Raw genomic sequence first — 23,361 nt, 5'->3', positions numbered from 1 at the left:
CCTCATCCCTTCCCTTCTCCCCCTCCTCCCTCCTTCATCCTGGGCCATAGTTGTGATCTATTCTTCAGATGAAAGTGTGAGTGATTGGAAATTAGTTTCATAATAGTACTGAGTACATGGGATACTTTTTCTTCCATTCTTGAGATACTTTACTAAGTAGGATATGTTCCAGCTCCATCCATGTAAACGTAAAAGAGGTAAAGTCTCTATCTTTTTTAAGGCTGCATGATATTCCATGGTATACGTATACCACAATCTATTAATTCATTCTGGGTTGATGGGCACTTGGGCTTCTTCCATGACTTGGCTATTATTAATTGAGCTGCAATGAACAATCTGGTGCAAGTATCTTTGTTATAAAGTGATTTAAATGCTGTTAATGGACAAAAGGAAATATATAAAGTTCTCAGATAAGAAGACTCACTATCACATGAGACCATTCCTTCTAACTATAGCTATAAATTTAGCATGATCCCAATTGAAACTACCAACAGGATATTTTTGTAGCTATGCAAGATAACTGCAAAACAAACACATGACATATGGTCAAATTATTCAAAAAATGTGCACCTGAACACTAAATCTCCCTTCTCCTGTGGCCTAGCTAACCAAATATCCCCCGGAACATCTGACGTTAAGCATTGTTTATGAATTATTGCAGAGATAATCTACACATGTACAGGTATAAATGTAATTATATGTTTGTATAATTATAATTAGAATCAGTTATATTCATACTTTGAAGGTTGTAACAAAATAATTCCAAAATGGTTCAAAAATTTAAAACTAAAACGTAAATGCACTATAAAAAAGAAATTATTTTTAAAATATCATCCAGTGGGAAGAACTTTTCAAGGATAAAGAAACTTTGAATTCTACTATGTGATTTAAATATTTCACTTTAAAATAAAAAAGTAATAGGACAAATGGCATATGGGAAGAGTATATTTCCAACTCAAGTCATAAAGGATTAATTTCCTAGAGATCAACAGTCAATATTTTTTAAAAATAAAAAAATGCCTTCCTTGTCATTTAAATTAATATTTCTACATCTAGAAATCTAGTCTCACAGAAATTCACTGATAGAATAACATGGTTTACAATAGTTAATAATTGGAAAACACCTAAACGCTCATAAGGAAAAGACTAAAGCATGATGGAAATTGATACAGTGGAACTTCCTGCTGCCATCAAATCGACTGAAGAGTCTCTGTGTGAATAATTTAGGACCATCTTCAGAATAGCCACGTCTCAGAATGAGAAAGGCATTATGGGAAGAAAGTGAAATTATCCGTCTGTATAGTAAGCAATGATTTATGGTTAAAATACATGTAAATACTTACATGCCTGTATATGTATAGATTGTGTCTAGAACAACTCAGAAGTAATACTTAACATGGCATATTTATGAAAAAGCTAGCTAGCTAAGTAGGCTACAGGGGTAGAAGGGAGATTTACTTTTCAGTGGAGCATATTTATTGAATAATTTGAGTTTTAGGTCATGTATCTATTTTACCTAAAAATAGACTCAATAGTATTATACACAAGATATGTGGTGAAAGACTTAGTAGCCTCCTTTTAAATTGTGTGACATAATATTTGAGTAGATTTTATTTAAATTATCAACATAATCATTAAGATTTCACCTTGTAATATGAATCACAGAACTTATAAATTACAATTCTCAATTCCAACTGTCAAAAACACAAACTAAATCTGCATTAATAAAATTATAACTATCATGAGTTTTCTCTCAGAATTGAGATACATTGGATAAGAAGATAGTGTTAACTTTTGCTTATGTGTTTTATTGAACACTGTATACAATCTTTTAATAAAAGTTATTCATAGTATTAGAATGAACATTTTAATTTCCTTATAGATCAAACGATTTGACTATTAAAAATAGCTAAAGTTAATGGTATGTTTTAAGAAATACAGTAATGACAAAATGAATTATAACAGGGAAAACACAGTTTCTATACATTAGTTTCATTCTGGAAAGCAAGACTACAGTAACATAAAATAAGCTCTCCAATACAAAATTTAGGAAATTCTTCCACAAATAGTTGGACTAAACATGTATGAAACCAAATAAAAATTTATGTTAGATTTTATTTGCTATACATTTATACTGTCATGAAATAATCTTAAAACAAGTTGTGTGGGTTAGCTTAGCAGTTACGTAATTATAACTAGTATAAAATTGATTTTTAATACAACCAAGAAGCATACCCAGAAAAACAAAATCACATGAAAGGCATGATTATTTATTTTGTTATGTGGAATCAGTTCCAACTTGAAGAAATGATATATACTTTATATTTGTCACATCAGGTTTATTAAACAAAGGAAGTATGAAAAATATTTTTAATATTTAAGGACTCTGTTATAATTAAAAGGTATTTGCCACTAGTAAAAATGCTTTACTTTGAAAATTATAAAATGCAGCCACAGAGATATATTTTGTCACATATAGATTTCTAAATAAATATAAAAATAAAATTTTAATGGATTTAGATTAGCTATCACACACTGATAAGGGGCCATTTATTATTTTACTGAAGAAGAAAAATAAAATATGTATTTTGTGAATCTACTACTGAAAACTCAACTCTAAAATATACTTTTACTTATAAGCACACAATGCAGAGAATTTAACCATCAAATTGGCTAATAAAGATAGTATTTGCATTGCTTTAAATCAGTAATTCTGTGAATTACAAATAAAACTAAAAATTGTGCCACATGAAAAAAAATTATAGTAGCATGGAGATTAGTACCTCCCCAAAACAACTACTGATAATGTTTTAAGTCTGCCAAAATGTATATTCATATATAAAAGGCACATGCATCATTTACACGCATAAAAATACACACACAGAAAAGTATACACCTCTAAAATTTAGTAATTCAATTAAAAAAAATTGACTAGAGGGGGCAAATAAGTTGATATAAATGAATACAGTCAATAAAATAGTTGATAAAGTAAGAATCCATTGAGATAGTGGAGTTAGATAAGTACATCAATAAATATGACATAAACCAGAATATAAATGCTTCTCTTTGAGAAGTACCTCTAAAATATAGGTGAGTTTAGAGATAGAAGATTACAACTGATTGAACAGAACAAAATATTTTGTATAAGAACTAGCACATTAAAAAGACCACGAGAAAAGGTAAAATTTCAGTGTATGGAAGAGAAAGAGAAAGGAATTCCAGGTGGAAGGATGAATAAGGGTGTCTCTACTTCTTATTATGAAAATGAACAACAGTTAGCTTTGGTTTGCCTCTTCTAGCTGCATAAAAAGGCAGTTTCATACTTAATCTGTCAGGTTACACAAGAATTTATATGTCAAAAGTTTCTGTAGGTAGTGAAAACAAACTTTCTTTGGAGTCTAATTCTCAATTTAATAACAAACAGCTCAGTGTATAGACATGCAGGCATTATATTTTAGTATTTCTATTGGTATTAACCTGTAACTCTCAGAGATTTACCACAGTACCTAATGAATGATTAATTGTAAAGGTTATAACTATCAAAAGCATAAATATTAATAGGAAATAGAAATTCCAGAATAAATTTAAAAATCAATGGTCTTGCTTTCTACCAAGAATTATAAAAACATTATTTACTCTCTTATTCAGAAGAATTGGCCCTTTAACTATCTGACTGTATTTAACTGGACAAAAGCAGAACTTAATTCAAAATTTCTAAAATGAACAAATTCAAAATTTCTCCAGTCTTATTTCTTATCAGAACCAGTTATAAATTCATCTAATTAGTCAAATGGATAAACAGTTATTTTTATTAGTCTCCTTCTAACGATCAGAGTAATCAAAAAAGATTACTTATACTTCAGAAAAACACATTATAATCACTTTATCATTTATTGTAATCTTCTGAATTTAATCCCCATTAGTGAACAATGAATGTATCAATAGCTTAATATGCTGTTAAATAATTTTATGAACTATTAGGCAGGTAAATTTAATTTTCACAGATTAAACTCCTTCGTTTTTAAGAATTATAAGCTATGTTAGCATTATCCCTCTCCGTATTTCCATGTTAGCATTATAACTCTATGTCACTGTGCTTTCCACTGTAAATTCCTATTTTCTACCAGCCAAATTCCAACATGGCCTATAAATATCTTGGTAAAATAAACGAAAACATAATTTCTCCCTAAAAGTGAAACACTCATGAAATTCTAACTATCTTTCCAAAATGGGTGAAAAGAAGGGAGGAATGAAATAACACATTATGAAAGTTTAAGAAAGGTAAGAAAGCTGAGTTAACAAGTTGTTTCACAAAAATTATACACTTCTCAAATTTTGAATATCAAAAAGAAAAACAATGCAGTTAAAACCTGCACTACACTATGCCCGATAATGAAAGGGGAGAAATGAGAAATACTGAGAATCATAACCAGTATCCACATATAGAAACTAAGTAAAATAGTATTTCAACTTAACATGTGCACTGGCACACAGAAAAGGTGTCACCCAAGGAAAAAATTTACTATAGCAATATTCACTATGATTGCACATGTTCATGGGCAGGAAACAAGGAAAGAAGAAAAGGAGGGAGGAGAAAAGTAAGGCAGACAGGTAGGAAAAAAGGAAAAGAAAGGCAGATAGGAAGAAAGAAAGGAAAGAAAAGAAAGAAGGAGAAAGGGAATTCCTAATGAAAAGCCAAGCAAAACCAAGCACTGTCTGGCACTATAATACCTGTCAGTCATGATGGGACCTAAATAAGTCGTCCAATTTCTTGGGATTTTTACTATTCTGCTCGAGATGGTGCTAGTACTTTTTAAAGTATTAAGCATTTTTTAAGCACCTTAAATGAAGTACTGAAAAGCCAATCTGAATTGCTTTATAGGAAAACTAAAGACTTTTGTCCAGGGGAGTTCCCCTGTGCAGGTTCAGAGATAAAATGCTAATAATTATGGCATACCGAACTCTATTTAATCCACACAAAGGACTCCAAATTCATCACTACAACTTTTGTAGATGAAGCATAAATGAACAAGACTGTGATTTCTTTTCTGTAACTCACACTGTACCTCACTCAAAGAATGCACCTTTGATCAGAAGATCTGCATTGCCAAAGAGCAAAGCTCATGCAGAGCTCTTGGTAAGTCTACTCTTAGGAAAAATTGCTGCTTCTGTGCAGCACTTGGCCCTGCCCCATCTATACCTCTGATTCCCTGTCAGTATTTAAACATGTCCCAACAGCAGCCACTTCACATGGGCCTAAAGAAAGAGAAGAATTCAAGACGTGACAAAACAATATTTTCTACAATCAAAGGATCAATGAAAAGAACTGAGATTTGGATTAAGGCTGTTACAAGACAGTAGTTGAAGTCATATACTTTACAGATTAAAAACTCCTAATCATATAGTGTTAAAAAAATAACGTTTTAATTTTACTTCTTTATGTCTGAATATTTTGCTCATCTAATATTGAGAATTGTTTTTAAGTTTATGTAAGCCGTTTTCCATTGAAGCTGTGAAAGATTATAACCTGATTCTCAAAAAAAATTGGTATCGTACACATACAACTGCTTACTACATTTCTGATAAATACCCCATGTATTGTTTGAACTTGCAATGATTAAAGTCCCATCAGAAACCTCATATCAAAAATGAAAAGCTAATTTCTCTCATTTTTATTAACTACTGAATACTGTAACATGATTACATTTTTTTCAAAAAGTCACATTTAAAATAAAGTTTTCTATTAAATTAAAAAAAAAAAACACCCATGAACAACATGAAAGCAGGTGAGAAGGAAGCTATTCCTATCATGTCGATGACAGTATCACATCTCCTGCAGCTGTCTCAGAGTCCTGACTGTGGTTAGAGCTGATGCCAGTATCTGAGTCCGTGTCATTTGTGTACGTGTTGACTACTGTTTTAGTAAAGGGAGGAACCTCTCCGCTGCTGTTGGAAGCCTGGGATTCCTTCCCTCTGTTTTCCTTTAGCTGGGCTCCATCTTTGTTGTTAATGTGAAGTGAGCTGAACTCCTTCATCAGGAGTTCATATTCTTTCGCTTTCATCTGAAGTAATGAGTCATTGTATTTAATCTCCTTCTGGATGCCACTCAAATGAGAGTGGATTTTCAAACCAGTTTTCATGCTTTTCTCCAAATCACACTTAACGCCTTCTAAATTACAGCTGTCCAGGTCACTTGAAGCTGCCCCTTCTGCATCTTCCTTTATTTCCATGCAAACACTTTTTACCTCTTTTTCTATTTCAGCAGAGAGTTTATCGATGAGCATTCGGTAATATTTCAGTCTTTCCTCCAGCTGTACAATCCCGTCGCTTTCACTTAGGTCCTCCAGAATCTGACATTCCTCAGACTGCGTGTCCAGCTTCTGCTCAGTTTCACTGACACCGGGCTTTAAATATGCATCCTGAACATAATTTTCTCCATCATGTTCCACCCGATCAAGGTGAAACTTAGCTTCACACTTTTCAATTTCCATATCCAGCTCTTTCATTCTCTTGACTTGCTGATGAATAGTATGATCCTGGGAAATAATCAGATGGACTAACGTCTCCATATTATCTCGGTCGTGGGAAACTGTGTCCTGTTTAATTTTAGCCAGTTTCCGGAAGGTTTTTCTGACTATTCTTTTTTGTTTATCTGGTGGTAACGTCTTCATGTAGTTGGCCGGGCTGAGCTCCCACAGTGTTTCTGTGTTTTGCACTAATTTGGTTTCAGCTGTCCGCCACAAAGGAACTGGAAGGAAAGCATCGGCCTTCACTAGAACAAACTGCATGTTGGGCTGCTCCTCCCCCCACGCTTTCCAAAGCTTGAAGATTTTAGTGAGTGGAGGAAGAACCCGTTCGGAGCCTCTCCACTTCTCTATGATACAGTAATCACTGGGCTTCCCCAGAAGAAATCGTTTCTCTCCAAATGTAGCCTCATGTTCCTCAAGCAAAGCCTGGATGACATCAGCAGAGGTGGTGCGTTTCGTTAACCCACAGACAATCTTCTCTTCTTGGCAAACCCAAACCACAATTTCCTTCTCTTCTGAATCCATGTGCTTAGTTGGAGATCTGGAAGAAACACAAAGCCCATTATATTTCTGTCATCACCTTTGTAAACTCAGAAAGATGGTTTAACACTAATACCCTTTCTACACTTTACCCTTAATAAGACAAGCAGTTTGACATTGAGATACATAAGCAACAGAAGATTTAAAGCAAGAAAAAAAAAACATAGAAGTATCTGAATGTCCTTTTCATTTCCTAGTGTTGTCTGGAAAGTGCAAATTGCCATCTAAGAAAACTGAGGCTATTTTAGCTTATTTTAGAAGTTAGCCATAATATAACCACAATTATAACTGCTGGGGTTGAGTCAATAATCAAAGAGAAAATAAGTAAGAGGAGGCAGAATAAGACTATTTTTGCGAGAGCTTTAAGACGAAGGTAGGACCATGGGAGTGTATGTAGATATGGTGGGATGATATTAAAATTATATTGCCAATAATAGTTCAATAGGGAAAACTGTCATTCTTTCACGGAAAAAATATTTATGATGATGACTGTGTGCCAGGCATATCTGAAGATAATAAGGATACAGTAATAAACAAAGAAGAACGCAGACATGAATATGCAACGAGTGTAATACCAGAGAGTAGGAAATAGTATGAATAGCACTAAACGGGGTTAAGCAATAGAAAAGGACTTGGAAGAGGGGTGGTCTATATTATTTCAGACTATTTAGGATAGGCTACCAAAAGGAAATGACATCTGAATAAAGACATCAATTACCAAAAATAAGCAATCAGAGATCTAAGGGCAGTATTTCAGGAAGCGTGCACAGAAGTATAAACACAGTAATAAGGTGAATGCAGGTGCATGCTGAGGGTGGTGGAGTTGGTACCTGCTACTGGTGGGAAGGAGAGGTCCAAAAATAGGCAAAGGAAGTTGAGGAGAATGGCAAAACCTCAAGGAGCCATTATAATGCATTTACATTTTGTTCTAATTTTAATAGGAAGCCATTAGAAAGTTTTTATTAAAGGCGAGATAGAATCTAATTTATGCTTTAGATATATCTGGCTTCTAAGAAATGAACTATGAAGAAGGAAAAAGTAGAAGCAGAAAGTCTAAGAGAAAGATGATGATTTTCTGGACTAGATTTTAGCAGTACAGCTATTAAAAAGCAGGCTCAGTGCCCGTAGCTCAGTGAGGAGGGTGCTGGCCACAAACACTGAGGCTGGCAAGTTGGAGCCTGGCCCAGGGCCTGCTAAATAACAATGACAACTGCAACAAAAAAAAGGCATTGTGGTGGGCGGCTGTAGGCCCAGCTACTTGGGGGACGGAGGCAAGAGAATTGTTTAAGCCCAAGAGTTGGAGGTTGCTGTGAGCTGTGATGCCACAGGGCATAGTAACTCTACCCAGGGCAACAGCTTGAAAACTCTGCCAAAAAAAAAAAAGTGATCAAATACACATATTTACATAAATATATCCTGGATGTATGTATACACACATAAATACATACACAAATATATATGTATATGAGCATAATACCTTTCTCTATATTATAGAGAGTTGGTCCCCAAGCTTTTTTGGCACCAGGTACTGGTTTCATGGAAGACAATTTTTCCATGGAGCAGGGGGGCTGAGAGATGGTTTTGATATAAGTCTGCAAGTAATTAATTTATTATAGTCTCTGTGCAGGCAAACCTCTCTTCTAAGGATAATCTGTGTTTATAGATGTTTCCCGATTATCAGGGATTAGATTCTCACAAGGAGCACACAACCTGGATCCTTCTCCTGTGCAGTTTACAGTAGGGTTGGTGATCCTATGGGGATCTAATGTCACCCTTGATCTGATTAAGAGGCAGAACTTGGGTGGTGATGCAAGCGATGGGAGCAGCTGTAAACACAGATGAAGCTCAGCTGCTCACAGGTAGCTCACCTCCTGCTATTCAGAACAAAGTGATTACTAGAGGTGAAAGAATTAATAGTGGTGTCATGTAACACAGAAGATTATGTCCAGTTTTTAGCAAAGAATACCCAGTAAAATTTAAGTATTTAATTGTGGCAAGTAAAATTTTGTGATTAGTCAAAAGAAAATACTAAATTATTATGATTCTCTTATAAAATATTTTGGGATTTATGACTCAGTATTGAATAATATACACAGCAGTCATAATGTTTGTGTGCAATTTTAAATTGCACATGAACTTTATGGACACCCTGTATTTTGAGTAAATGTGATATTTTAACAATGTTTATAATTTATCATTTAATAATTTTAAGCAGCAAAAGAATAGGTTAGGAGTTAGGATGGTAAAGTTATTTTCATATTCTGATTAACAAAGAAATAATACACAAATGCACTGTAAATAAAAACAAGTAAGTTTTCAAAGTAACAGATACTAACTACTGTCTGTGCTACGGCTGTACAGCATAATTAAGCTCTAAATAAATCCTTATTTTGATATGTTTAAATTATGTATATATAAAACTCAAAATATAAACATTTTTTACACCATGTAGTTTATATACTGTAAACAGAATAAATTGAAAAGCAATAAACCACTCTCTGTGCATTTACAGAATGTTATACTATCACTAATTTCAATATAAAAATGTTATAAATAATGATAAAAATCACAAAATTAAATAGTTGTCATAATTATCAACTTTATAAGATATTGATATCTATTATGTAAAAACTAAGGACATCTTTATTTTATGTTATTTTTTAGTGTATAGAGTTAAACTCTAAAAAATCCTATTAAAGATATACAACCAGTATGTGGCCATAATAATTTAAAATAAAAAATTTAAACGATAGCTTTAAAGATAGAAACTATCACTCATAAAGCATCTAAGATGTTATAGGCACTGCTCAAATCTATGGCCTGTATTAAGTTATTTACTTGTCACAGTTATGTAAGGTTATATTTTTATCCCCATTTTACAGCTAATGAAATGGAAGCACAGAGGGTGTTAGTGACTTGCCTGAGGTCGCACAAACAAATCAGTGGTACAGTGAGAATTTTAACTCAAGCAATAAAACTAGGTCCAGAGTCTGCAGTTTTAAAGACTATTCTGTAAAAGCAAATTTATAAGTGTGATAATTTAGACATGTGGATTAAGTTGGACCTAAATAAACTACTTTTTAAAGAATAACTTGACTGATTGATTTTTTGAGACAAAGTCTCACTTGGTCACCCTTGGTAGAGTGCCGTAGCATCATAGCTCACAGCAACCTTAAACTCTTGGGCTCCAGTGATCCTCTTGCTTCAGCCTACCAAGTAGGTGCGACTACAGATGCCTACCAGAATGCCCAGCTATTCTTAGAGACAGTGTCTCACTCTTGCTCAGGCTGGTCTTAAACTCCTGAGCTCAAGCAATCCATACACCTCAGCTTTCCAGAGTGCTGGGATTACAGGTGTGAGCCACTGCACCCAGCCTAAAGAGTAACTTCATAACATAAATTAGCCTTTGACAGCAGTCGGCACATAGGGCTCCATTAGAGCACCCAATTGTTCAAGGAAGAACTTTTCCCCCTTGGAGAAAAATGTGCAGGAATTGTTACTTTCTATGCCTTAAAAAATCAATTTTATTCTTGAACTGATGCCGTGATGTTGTATCAAAGGGTTTTGGGCTGGCCAGGGTATCTCCCTTAGCTGATAAAACTCTCATACTTTCAAAAGTCCTTACTGCTGTCTCCTTAAGAGTAGGCCCCTGTCCTGCTCTCAGTTCAGGTTGGGAACCATTGATTCTGGACCTGTAGTTAAGACCTCCTGTAAATTCTTTAGGCCTACTTTAGAGCTGTGAAGAAGACTGGAAAACAGGAAGCAGAGAATCCTTTCGAGGAACAAATTAATAATCATGTTGTACCGGACACTGCCCCAATTTTTCTATGACCCCTATTCTAGTTGGAGTCTTTCCTACTTTGGAGGGATCAAGGTCTTATACATTGTGACTTCCCATGGAGAGCTGTTCGTTTCCAGCTCATGTGGACAGGGTAGCACTAACCACTAACGGTTATTATGCACATTAATTCTCCCTCACATGTATAGATGGAAAAATAGTACCCCCAGTAAATACTTCACAATCTGGCTGCAAACCTTTCTTTTCTTTTTTCTTTCTTTGTATTTTCTCAGGTCAGCTATTGCTAAATAGTTTGAGGAATTTTTACAGCTATCATTGAAACTGAGTAATACTCAAAACGCCTCCCACTTGACTAAACACATTTTTAAAAAGCCAATAGCCATTCATTATGTAATACAGGCAACAAGATTTCCACCAATGCTTCATTGTCTACAATCTACTTTATAGCAGACTTATAATTTTGAAACTATTTATTTTACCATATGGCTCTGAGTTTCTATTCATCCATTCAACAAATATTTGCTGAGTACCTCCCCTGTAGATGGCATTGTCTTGGGAAATTTTTATGATACAAACACATGTATGATTTTTTATTAAAAGACAAGGTCTCTGGCTTATTGTGAAAAGACAGTGCAGGGTCGGGTGCAGTGGTTCATGCACGTAATTGTAGCACTTTGGGAGGTGAAGTGTGTAGAATACTCGAGCTCAGGAGTTCGAGAATAGCATGAGCAAGAGCAAGACTCCACCTCTACTAAAAATGAAAAAAAAAAAATTAGACAGTGTCATAGTGGGTATCTATAGTCCCAGTTACTTGGGAGGCTGAGGCAAGAGGATGTCTTGAGCCCAAGAGTTTGAGGTTGCTGAGAGCTATGATGCCTAGGGCAGGAGAGACTCTGTCTTACCAAAACAAGCAAACAGACAAAGGAAACAGTTCCAGGGTTAAGAAGGGGACACTCTGTTTAGTGTCGGTTCCAGTGCTAAGTTGGGTATTACAGTAGTGGTACCTAAATGGTGACATAGATTAATGACCCACAGCATCGTTTCATAAAGTTAAAAAGAATGCATTCAAATCAAAGCTATGGAAAGAAAACAAAATAAGTATTTTTCAAAATGTAACCAATTTAGACCTTAAATACACATAGTTTTCAAGTACTTGGTTACATCCCCATGCAAACCTAGTCATCTGATAAAAATAATTCAACACTAGAACTCAGGCTAAATGAAATGTTCCCTTCCAAACCTTTGGAAGTTAATTTTTTAATAGCAATGATTACATCTACAAACACAAACATAACAAAAGGTTAAAAATACAAACCTAGACTAAATAACTTGGTTTATTATGTAATAAAATGTAACAAACAGTTCTTACCTAATGCATTCAAATCTGGTAGTTGAGAAACATACCCTCTGATTTCAATGCAACAGGGCATTGCCCTTTCAAAATAAAAATACACAATTATATTGCACGTCTCGAAGGGTTCTGTTTTGTTTTACTTGGCTTTTGTGTGAGGAGGTGAGGAGGTAAGCATTTTACTAGGTCTTACAGTGTACAAATCACATACTATAGGCACACAAAAATGGGAAACCCATACAGTTTTATTTGGTTTTTAATTTATATTCTCATATCCCACAATACACTTCCATTTTCTGTTCTTACTCTAGGGTTTTAGTTCCGTATATAAATAATGTCACTATCAATTTAATTAATATTATTATTGTCCTTAGCTCACTCTGCTCTTGCTCACTCTATGTTTTAATACTTTAAATTAATTTTTCCTGTGTATTACAAATGTTTGTTGATATTAACGAAAATTTCCAATCCAATGGATTTATTTTTATTTTGGAGTTTTGTGGCTTTGGGCATCCCTGCAGTTAAGAACTTATGTATACAGTTTTTATTAATATTATTCCAATTTCAGAAGTAAGAAAACTGAGACAAATAAAGGGTAGGTAGCTTGCCTAAAGTCACAATGCTAGGAAGGGAAGTGGTCCTTCTAGACCTGGCAATACATGTCACCATACAACTATTCCCCGAAAATAAATTACAATAGCCAATAGGACTAGCCACTTACAAATATTTCCTAATTTTTATGAACTGATTATAATATAATAGCTATTTTTAAATTACTTGGAACTCAATATATTTATCTTCATAATTTTTTTTGACCTTCTATAATAATCAAACTGGATTGAATGCTTTGAGGTTAAGAATAAATTTCCCTTCTTTTACTCTATCATTCATCTATTTGAACATTAATTATTATCTGAGTGTGTAATATTAAGGGAAAGGATACAAAGAGATTAAAGTAGATACTAATGCTGATCCGTGATACGAACTGTGGTTCTGAGATTGGTCCTTACCAGATACTCTGGGAAGGAGTAAGCAACAGTGAATGTTCCGCTCGAAAGCTACATGGGAATACAATAGTTGTTTACAAGTATAGGTTAGTTAAAATTAACTGGTTATAAAGTAAGGATTGCCTGATACGTTATGGACTAAAATCATCAAAAATTGTGCATTTACTGGGCGGCGCCTGTGGCTCAGTGAGTGGGGCGCCGGCCCCATATGCCGAGGGTGGCGGGTTCAAACCCAGCCCCGGCCAAACTGCAACGAAAAAATAGCCGGGCGTTGTGGCGGGCGCCTGTAGTCCCAGCTGCTCGGGAGGCTGAGGCAAGAGAATCGCGTAAGCCCAAAAGTTAAGAGGTTGCTGTGAGCCGTGTGACACCACGGCACTCTACCCGAGGGCGGTACAGTGAGACTCTGTCTCTACAAAAAAAAAAAAAAAAAAAAAAAAAATTGTGCATTTACAAAGATAAAATAACTGTCACAGTCACATTTAGTTCACTTCAGTTTGGAATTTTAGTTTAATTTGATAACTGGCCATTCCTATAATTTGCAAACAGGTAAGAAATTTTATAAGCCAGAATTTAGTTGGGTCATGGATTCAAACTAAAGTACTTAGTGTTCCTAATATTTTATAATCCATTCAATTTCTTGAATAAGTTATGTGCAGAGAAAGATTTGAATCAATTATCCACATCATCATTTACAACAAGGAAATTCACAAGATGTCCACTTGAAGCAAGTAAAAACAATGAGCAAATAAAAATTTAAAATACTAACTTACATAATACTAAGTAGGTATTTCAGATTTTGGTTCTAATTAAAATACACAATAATCAATAAAACTTAAGAAATTTTACAGTGGAAATGTGTGTTGAGAAACAGGATTAAGATTATTATGTGGACTTAAACTACTTTGTCTATTTTAAGAAGGGTTCCAAAAAAAAAAAAAGTGCTCTTTAGGTCATTTTTAAATTATGATTCTCACTAATACATAACTATTTCAAACAATTATCTTTTACTATGTTTTAGGTATTGGAAACGGAATTGAAACACAATTATACTATACTAAACACATTATACTATAATTAAAATTATGTGGTATACATTTATGATACTTTTCATGCATATACTATTCTTAGTTGTTTGTGTGTTTTTAATACTTTCATAAATTGATAATATTAAATATACCCTAAGGGTCTCATAAAACAATTCTGCTGCTTAGCACACTGTGTTTAATTTAAAATAGTTTATAATCACAATATATGTTTGAAGAGTACTTATATACAGAAAAAAAAATTTAAATGTTCATAATGCTAACATATTTATTTTTATTTAATTCCTTAAATTCCTTTTTAACTGAAATATTGAGTTTCATTTGTAAATATTTGCAAATATATACAGAAGGAAACTTGGACTTTAAATTTTAAATTTATGATTTTATCTCCATTATCACTACTAGACATTTTGAATTCTGATAAATCATTTTTTCTAATTCTGCGTACCCTTCACTGCAGGACTGCAATGTACATATTGGACTTACATTTCTCACATTCCTGCAAGTATCAAAGAGCTTTGAGAAATGTGAAAATTATTCTGTATAAATGTGGGTTATTAACAATAAAAAATTACCACATTCTCCTCTGTATTAAAAATTTTATTATATTATTATTTATTATATTATTTATTTATTATATTATAATATAATATAATATTATTATATTATTAACTAAGTAGTAAATTCAAAAAGGTTATTAAATAATACTAAGATATTTCATTCTCCTCTGTATTTAATATTTAATACTAAGATTTAATAAGTTAAGAAGAATACTAACAATTTAATAAGAATACTAAGATATTTCTTCTCCTCTGTATTAAATATGAGGAGAATGAAATATCTTAGTATTCTTATTTAATAACCTTTTTGAATTTACTACTTAGTTAATAATATAATTTTACAGATATTTTCCAGCTTACCCCACAGTATTTTTTATCAGTTTCAACTAGTCTATTGGCACATACACTACCAATAGAAAATAATCCTTACCAATAAGAGATAATTTTAAAATCATTAATTTTTACTTTGCCTCAAAGATGAGCCAAAAACATACTTAAAACTCTCCAATTTTGATTAAGCTTGTCCTAACCAGGCATATTTTACTGCAAATACATGTACATACCTGATTATTCTTTTACAACTATTTCACTATTCAGGTTTGCCTTTGTTAGACTATTTTCTTCATGGGTGGTACCTGTGGCTCAGTGGGTAGGGCGCTGACCCCATATACTGAGGGTAGTAGGTTCGAACCCAGCCCCTGGCCAGCTAAAACAGCAGTGGTGACTGCAAAAAAAAAAAAAAAAAAAAATAGCCAGGCGTTGTGGCAGGTGCCTGTAGTCTCAGCTACTTGGGAGGCTGAGGCAAGAGAATCACTTAAGCCCAAGAGCTGGAGGTTGCTGTGAGCTGTGACACCATAGCACTCTGCCAAGCATGACAGAGTGAGACTCTGTCTCAAATAAAAAAAAAAAAAAAAAAGAATATCCTCTTCATAAATTTAAGAGGATTTCTAAGCCAAACAAAACTTTTCAAGAGCATACATTAGCCTCTCTTTTGTATACTTTTTCATATTTACTCTGAAATATTGAAAATTTAAATACAGGACTGCTTATGTTGACTGTTTTATCAATCTGGAGTTTAAAAGTATTTTTTACAATGACCAGGCAAGTGGCTCACAACTATAATCCTGGCAGAAAGATCCCTTGATCACAGGAGTTCAAGATCAGCCCAAACAAGAGCCAGACTCAGCATTTGAAAAGGAGGTTCATAGCCATCCAGGGTTTACAGGAAGAGGACAAGACAGTGTCTGTAGTCTTTAGAGCACTGGTTCTCAAACTTCCTAATGCTGCGACCCTTTAATACAGTTCCTTATGTCCACAGTTCCTCCCAAATGGCCTCAAAAACTATCTGGAGGTTGAGGTTGGGGCCCATACTCCCAGCTACTCAGGAGCATGAGGTAGGAGGATTGCTTAAGTCGGTGAATTTGAGGTTGCAGTGAGCCGTGATGATGCCACTGTCCTCTAGCAGAAGTGACAGAGCAAGATTCTGTCTCCAAAATAAACAAAGGAATAAACAGACAAATGAAAATACAAATATTTTATGCTGATAACTTATATTAATACCACAAAACTATACAGAAATAAAATGAGTTGGCTTATAACTGAATATATAACTTTTATACGAACAAATAATTCTTCAGCATACTTTCACTGAGTTCCTGCTCAAGATTAACAAAACATCAAGGAATGAATTAAAACCTTGAGCCTTTAAGTTTCAAGATAAAATAAGTTATTGACTATAATAATGCAATGCCACACTGGACATGCAACAAGATATAATTCTAGAAAAGGAATTCAGTGAGAAAGCAAAGAAAAATAAAGATAAATGGATACCATGTGGCTACTTTATTCAGCTATCCAAAGGAAAAAGGCATTGAAGTTGGGTACAGAGGAATCAAAGAACACCATTTCTTCCTAGTCGATTTGCTTCACTAAACTTCAGCTGAAATTTGATATGTGAAATTTAGCAGGATAAATATTTTCTATAAAACCCAATTTCAAGACTGTACAAATCACTAAAATGTTAAATTATGAGTTCAGAATAATTATAAGATATATCATCTCAAACATAGTATATTTATATTATCATGTGATGTACAAATATATATCGAAAATATTTGACACTCTGAATATATTTTTCATAGAACCTATGCAATAATTTTATTAAGTAGGCCAGCTTGGAAAATACGACACAAACACTATCTCAAGACAATGTAAAGAAGTAATTCTAAGAGCAATGCTTTTATTGCTTGCATCTCTACAGAAAAAGACTTCATGGTTGAAAATTAGAGTTAAAACCTTTTCAGTTCCAAGCTGCTGGTGGCACCTGTGCCTGGAGATTGTGATGAAAGACGTCATCAGATCGAAGGACAAAGAACTGTGACGGTTTGGAGGCGTATCTGAGTCCTGGCCAGCTGCCTAAAGACTGCTTGTCTCTCTTTCTTATTACCACTACTTATTCTCAGTAGTTCTCTACTAGGGTTGATTTTGCCCCCAGGAGATAAATGGCAGTATGTGGGGACATTATTGGTTTTTACATCAGGTCTAAAGGTGCTACCAGAATCTAGTTGGCAGAGGCCAAGAACATAAATACTGTATCTCAACAGTGTTCAAGATAACCTTTCCTATCAAAGGATTATCTGGCCTAGTGTCAACACTGGCACTGTTGACAAATCCTGTTCCATATTAGAAGTAAAATACAGTTTCATCATAGTGACAACTTTACCTCTTTTTGTTTTATTTTATTACCCCTACTGGGGAAATCCAACAGGAAGATCTATCTAAGCAAAAATATAACGGAGACTTTACCAATCTCATGTAGTATAAAATAAATGACGAAAGTTGGCATTCTACGGAATGAAGTATAAATGGCAATTACTTTTTTTGCTCCTTTTCAACCCATAACCAATCTTCATGCTTCTTATTTTTATCTTATCCAACTGGATATTCCAACTTTCCTTTTCTTTTTTTTTTCTTTTTGAGATAGGGCCTCATTTTTTCATCCTTGATAGAATGCTGTGGCATTATAGCTCACAGAAACCTCAAACTCTTGGGCTTAAGTGATTCTCTTGCTCAGCCTCCCAAGTAGCTGGGACTACAGGTGCCTATCACAATGCCCAGATACATATTTTTTAAGAGATGGGGTCTCACTCTTGCTCAGGCTAGTCTGGAACTTTTGAGCTCAGGGAATCCACCTGCTTAGCTCCCCCCTTCCCCCCCCCACACACAGTGCTAAGATTAGAGGCATGAGCCATTATGCTCAGCCTCTTGAACCTTCCTTTGTTAATTCCTGAGCTGGTTCTAGGGAATATTGAGAATTAAATTTAAATTTAGATGCTATAAAAACTTCAGTATTCAGAATAAGGTCAATTTTAGTTCAGGGAAAAATAATCAAGTCTAATCAATCTTTCTCCCTTATTAAATAGTATCGAAAATCTAGCCAATAAAATGGGGAGTAGTCTATGGTAGAAACACAAAAAGAAAATCTGTAGATGACAAGACAATCTGGGAATGGTGAAGGAATCTGTGCAGTGCCAGGGTTGTGTGAAGGGTGGACACCAACACAGGGGACTATTACGGCGTCTCGTATATGCCTCCTTGCTGTCCTTTGTGCCTGGACAGAAGGGGCAAGCCAAGATCAGCATTTGAAAAGGAGGTTCATAGCCATCCAGGGTTTACGGGAAGAGGAGGACAAGACAGCATCTGTATCCTTTTTTTTTTTTTTTTTTCTGTAGAGACAGAGTCTCACTTTATGGCCCTCGGTGGAGTGCCGTGGCCTCACACAGCTCACAGCAACCTCCAACTCCCAGGCTTACGCGATTCTCTTGCCTCAGCCTCCCGAGTAGCTGGGACTACAGGCGCCCGCCACAACGCCCGGCTATTTTTTGGTTGCAGTTTGGCCGGGGCTGGGTTTGAACCCGTCACCCTCGGTATATGGGGCCGGCGCCTTACCGACTGAGCCACAGGCGCCGCCCAGCATCTGTATTCTTTAGAGCAGTGGTTCTCAACCTTCCTAATGCCGTGACCCTTAAATACAGTTCCTCTTGTTGTAGTGACCCCCAACCATAAAATTATTTTCATTGTTATGAAATAATTTGTGGGGTCACCACAAATGAGGAACTGTATTAAAGGCTCACGGCATTAGGAAGGTTGAGAACCACTGCTTTAGAGAATGAAAGGGCAACTGCCAGAGACCACTGTGGGAAATGAAAGAGAAAACATGCTCCTTAGTAAAGTATCAAGAGCGGAAGAGTAAGCATCCCATGGACACAGTACAGATTGGGAATTAGGAGTCACACAAGAGAAAAACAAATTCCAGAAAGAGAGAGGGGAGAAGCTATCGGATATAATATAGGGGCACCTGCCTGTGAAAGACTCAACTACAACTTTACCTTACAAACACAAACAGTGTAGCCTAATTATATTACAGGATAACCCACAATAAAAAAAATTGAAAAATTAAAACATAAAAGAATTTCTGCTATATTTTAGTTAGACAGGGGGAGTTGTATGCATGGAAGATACACCCAGAAAGGCAGACAGAACAGCTTTTACAAAATCTCATTACACTGACCCTCAGTAGGTGGAAGCTTATTTTTTCCCCAACATCACTAAGCAATTTAAAGTCACAAAAACAAAACCAATATTAGTAAAGCAGATGTTATTCACTTATATATGTTCAGTATTCTGGCCAATAATACCACAAAGGCAAAAATAGTTCCTGCTCAGTGAATCTGACACAAGGTTTTAATGACTCATCAGAGTCATATTTTTCATGGAAAAGACATACGGCTGCAACAGTTTGAAAGGCACTTCTTAGACCTTTTTCAGAACATCTTATCCAAATAAGTTGCTAAATCACATGGGTCCAGCCTAGGGAACCCTTCAGTTGCTCATTGTTTGGAACATCCATATTAAAAACAGTCAGCAAATAACAGCTGGAGACGAATGACTCAAAATGCAAGCTTCACAAATAATAATTAGAAAGGAAACTATAAAACAAGATAGTTGAGTTCAGTATATTTATCTCAGGCTCAAGGATGACAATAATTAGTAGAAATTCATATTACTCTGAATAAAAACATATAATTCATGAAAGAATGAGGAACAGTTTGGAAAAAGTGCAAGTTTACTAAATTAAACTCTGTATCAGAGATTATAAGCTGGTCTTTGGGTTTGCAAATGCAGCTCAATACCATATGAAGTGTTCAATATTAAGGATGCCATGAATATCAGATTTTGATGCTAAAGAATTAAATAAAATGTCACAGCTATTTTCAAACAAAAAGATAATTTCAACTTTAATAGTAGCGTTAAAGTTATCAGAGTGCAACTGTAATTAATTTAGCTAATAAATTGATTTAGCTTTATCATTATTATGTAAAAGAAAAATTATGTATGTATTGCATAATACAATTGGGTGGCTTTATAATTAGAAAAAAAGAAATGATCCAAACCCAAGAAGAAATTTAGCTACATAATTGGGCATGAATACATTTTTTTTAATTTTTTTTGTAGAGACAGAGTCTCACTGTACCGCCCTCCGGTAGAGTGCCGTGGCGTCACACGGCTCACAGCAACCTCTAACTCCTGGGCTTAAGCGATTCTCTTGCCTCAGCCTCCCGAGCAGCTGGGACTACAGGCGCCCGCCACAACGCCCGGCTATTTTGTTGTTGTTGTTGTTGTTGTTGCAGTTTGGCCAGGGCTGGGTTTGAACCCGCCACCCTCGGCGTATGGGGCCGGTGCCCTACTCACTGAGCCACAGGCGCCGCCCGGGCATGAATACATTTTTAAATGTTTGATTCAAAAAAAGTTTGATTTAAGTCAAATGCATTCATTCTAAGTCCTTTTACCTCCATAATAATTGTGAATTATAATTTGCCTCAAGTTTCATTTGTGAATGAAACTTTTGTTTTAAAATGTATGGTTAAATAGTGAGGATATAAAATAAATATAAGGTAAGATGATTCTTATGTTGAAGAAATTGTCATATTGCTAGGAAGAATAAAAGATAAGTTCAGAGAAAGAGATTTTAAAAATTTGAGACCATCCTAAACAATATTGGAAATCATTGAGATACACTCTATACAAATGTGCTACAAAATTTCAGAGAAGGAAAACAAACATCAAAGTACTATTTAATAAATAATAAGAATACAAAGAAGTTGGCCTCAATGCCTTCAGTTCATTCTCAATTCCCATAACCCTTTGTAAAATGTCAGATTGAGTAAGAGTCTCAAGAGATTTAATGTGGAACAAGGATGCTAATTTGCATGTTGTCTGTAAGGAAGATCCATTCAAATTGTGGTTTAACATGATTAATGTGGGCCTGGTAATTGAGGAGCAGCTGCTTAAAAATAATACAGTAACTGAAGAAAAGAACAATGGAGAACAGGTAAATGATACACTGGTTAATAACACAGTAGAACCTCCGTAATTGGCCAGCTTACGTTGACTTAACTATCATAGACTGGACATGCATCGCATGTATTCAATGGAAGTTCCTTAGGTTGACCACCTCTGTAAGCTGACCAGTTTGTTACAGATCTTCACAATTATCCTATGCTTAGTATATGCCAGCCAATGTTCTAAGTGCTTTATGCCTATAAATTCACCTGATTTACATCACAACCTTACAAAATAGGTTCTATTATACAACCTATTTTACAGATAAGAAAACTGAGGCACAAGGGATTAAATGCTACCCTTCTGTAATAAGTGAGTAAAAAATAAGTTCCTTCTCTAATGTTACACTCCTCTCATAAGTCAGTAAAAATAAGTTTAGATAAATGAGTTAGGGTAATTAATCTTACCACTGACAAACTTTCCAGTCTAATATAATAATTTTTCACCAAGTTTTCTTTTTGAAACAAGATATAAAGTTTGAACTTATTGAGAAAAAAAGGCTTTTATGGCATCTTATGAAAAATATAAAACAATAGAATATTTATCACCTACTTTAAGTATATGATCAATAGATGAAAAGCTGAAGGCATTTTAGGTAAAGCAAATCTGCTGTGCATTAGAAATAGCAATGTTAAATGAAAATTTGATGGTCTTTCTTTAAAGCTCATACACACATACAAAATGAGGTGTAAATGAAATTAAAATTAACGAAGCAGACAAATGGTGAAGTAGCTCTGACCTACACACTGACACTGCTTGCTCTGATTAATTTTACCCAGTGTGCAGTAAATCCTTCTGAAGTGCTGTTTTGGATCATAGAGCTGCAGTCCTAGGAAGAGACGAATACACAATTTTTATCCATGAATAATACCATAGAGTACGATAAGATCTTTTCTTAGGTTGCTCAGAAAATATGAATCACTGTTTTGATACATGAAGTATGAAAAGTACTTGTATAACAGTTTCACCTAAACATAAACCCTTAACACTTAAGATAGTTTGAAAATCAGAGCCCTTCACAAATTCAATTGCTCTATGAAAAGTTAGGATAGCCAACAATTAAAAAATAAACATAAAAATAAAAAAATTACCCCCCAAATTAAAATTGTATACATGCATGCATCTGTATGTGTGTGCTTATGTATACACAGACATAGGTGCATATATTAACTAGTGTTTTGCTCCACTAATGCCAGTTTAATTTCCTAGGAAGTAATGCTATAAACCAGTCATGCAGGATAAGAAAAACCCTAGACATTCCATCACTTCAGGGCAGCTATAGCACATAAACCCCATAAAGAGAGAAAAGGGAAGGGAATGTGTAAAGAATGTGTGTTGGAGACTCCTGGAGGTTAAGTAAACGAAGCTCATAGTTCAGATTCCGGAAATTGATTATAATCAAAATGTAAATATTTAACATGCAGTATTTACCAGATGAAGTGCTGAGAAAAGTCTAATCTCATTGGAAATTCTAATGCTCATTTCCCAGTTCTACCTTCACCTGGCAAGTACTTAAAGTGTTCTTACTGATTTGTATTTTGTACAGAAATATTTATCTAAAGAAAAGTTACCTATCCTGAATATTTTTTTAATAATAGCTATAGTTATCTCATTTATTAGCATTATTTTCTTTTTTATAGCCAAATCCATAATTGGCATTGTGGAAGTTATCTCCTAACCATGGTGATTTTAAGCTTCTAGCTTCCTACAGCTACGTACCCTCTTCCCTCCAAATGTGTTCTGAGATATGCCAGCAAATTTGAATGGTGCTAGAAACATAGAAGAACGTGAATTATACAGTAGAATAACTAAAAACACTAGGTGAGCTATTTTCTGAACACAATGTATAGTGAATCCAATAAAATGTTTCCAACAGGGAGCTTCATCTAAAATAATCAGCTCTTCACACTAATCACAAATAAATTACCTAAGGAGCAAAAACAAATCAGTATCTTGTAGAAATAAGTATCTTGTAGAAATAAGAGTCCACCAGGGACTGTCATGGCATTTCGTTAAGGGAAAGAAGAAATACTTGAAACTATTATCAATAAGAAGAAAACCACTAATTATCTGTATCAAAGTATCTGCCGGTCCATTTTTATTCCCAAGATTTTGTCCTCTCTAATACACTC

At 34.6% G+C, this 23,361-nt stretch overlaps 1 protein-coding gene across 1 annotated transcript in view; it reads right to left on the bottom strand.

Moving 5' to 3' along the window:
* Positions 1-2,095: 2,095 nt before the first annotated feature.
* Positions 2,096-23,361, bottom strand: part of RASSF9 (Ras association domain family member 9) — a 35,913-nt gene continuing 14,647 nt past the window's right edge. The window contains exon 2 of the mRNA XM_053586326.1: positions 2,096-7,068. Within this exon, the coding sequence (XP_053442301.1) occupies positions 5,808-7,068 (1,261 nt within the window). The 3' untranslated portion in view covers positions 2,096-5,807. The remainder of the gene's footprint in view (positions 7,069-23,361) is intronic.

This window comes from Nycticebus coucang, chromosome 3 (assembly GCF_027406575.1).
Source record: "Nycticebus coucang isolate mNycCou1 chromosome 3, mNycCou1.pri, whole genome shotgun sequence".
NCBI classification, from domain to species: domain Eukaryota; kingdom Metazoa; phylum Chordata; class Mammalia; order Primates; family Lorisidae; genus Nycticebus; species Nycticebus coucang.
This window is presented reverse-complemented; position numbering and strand designations above follow the sequence as displayed.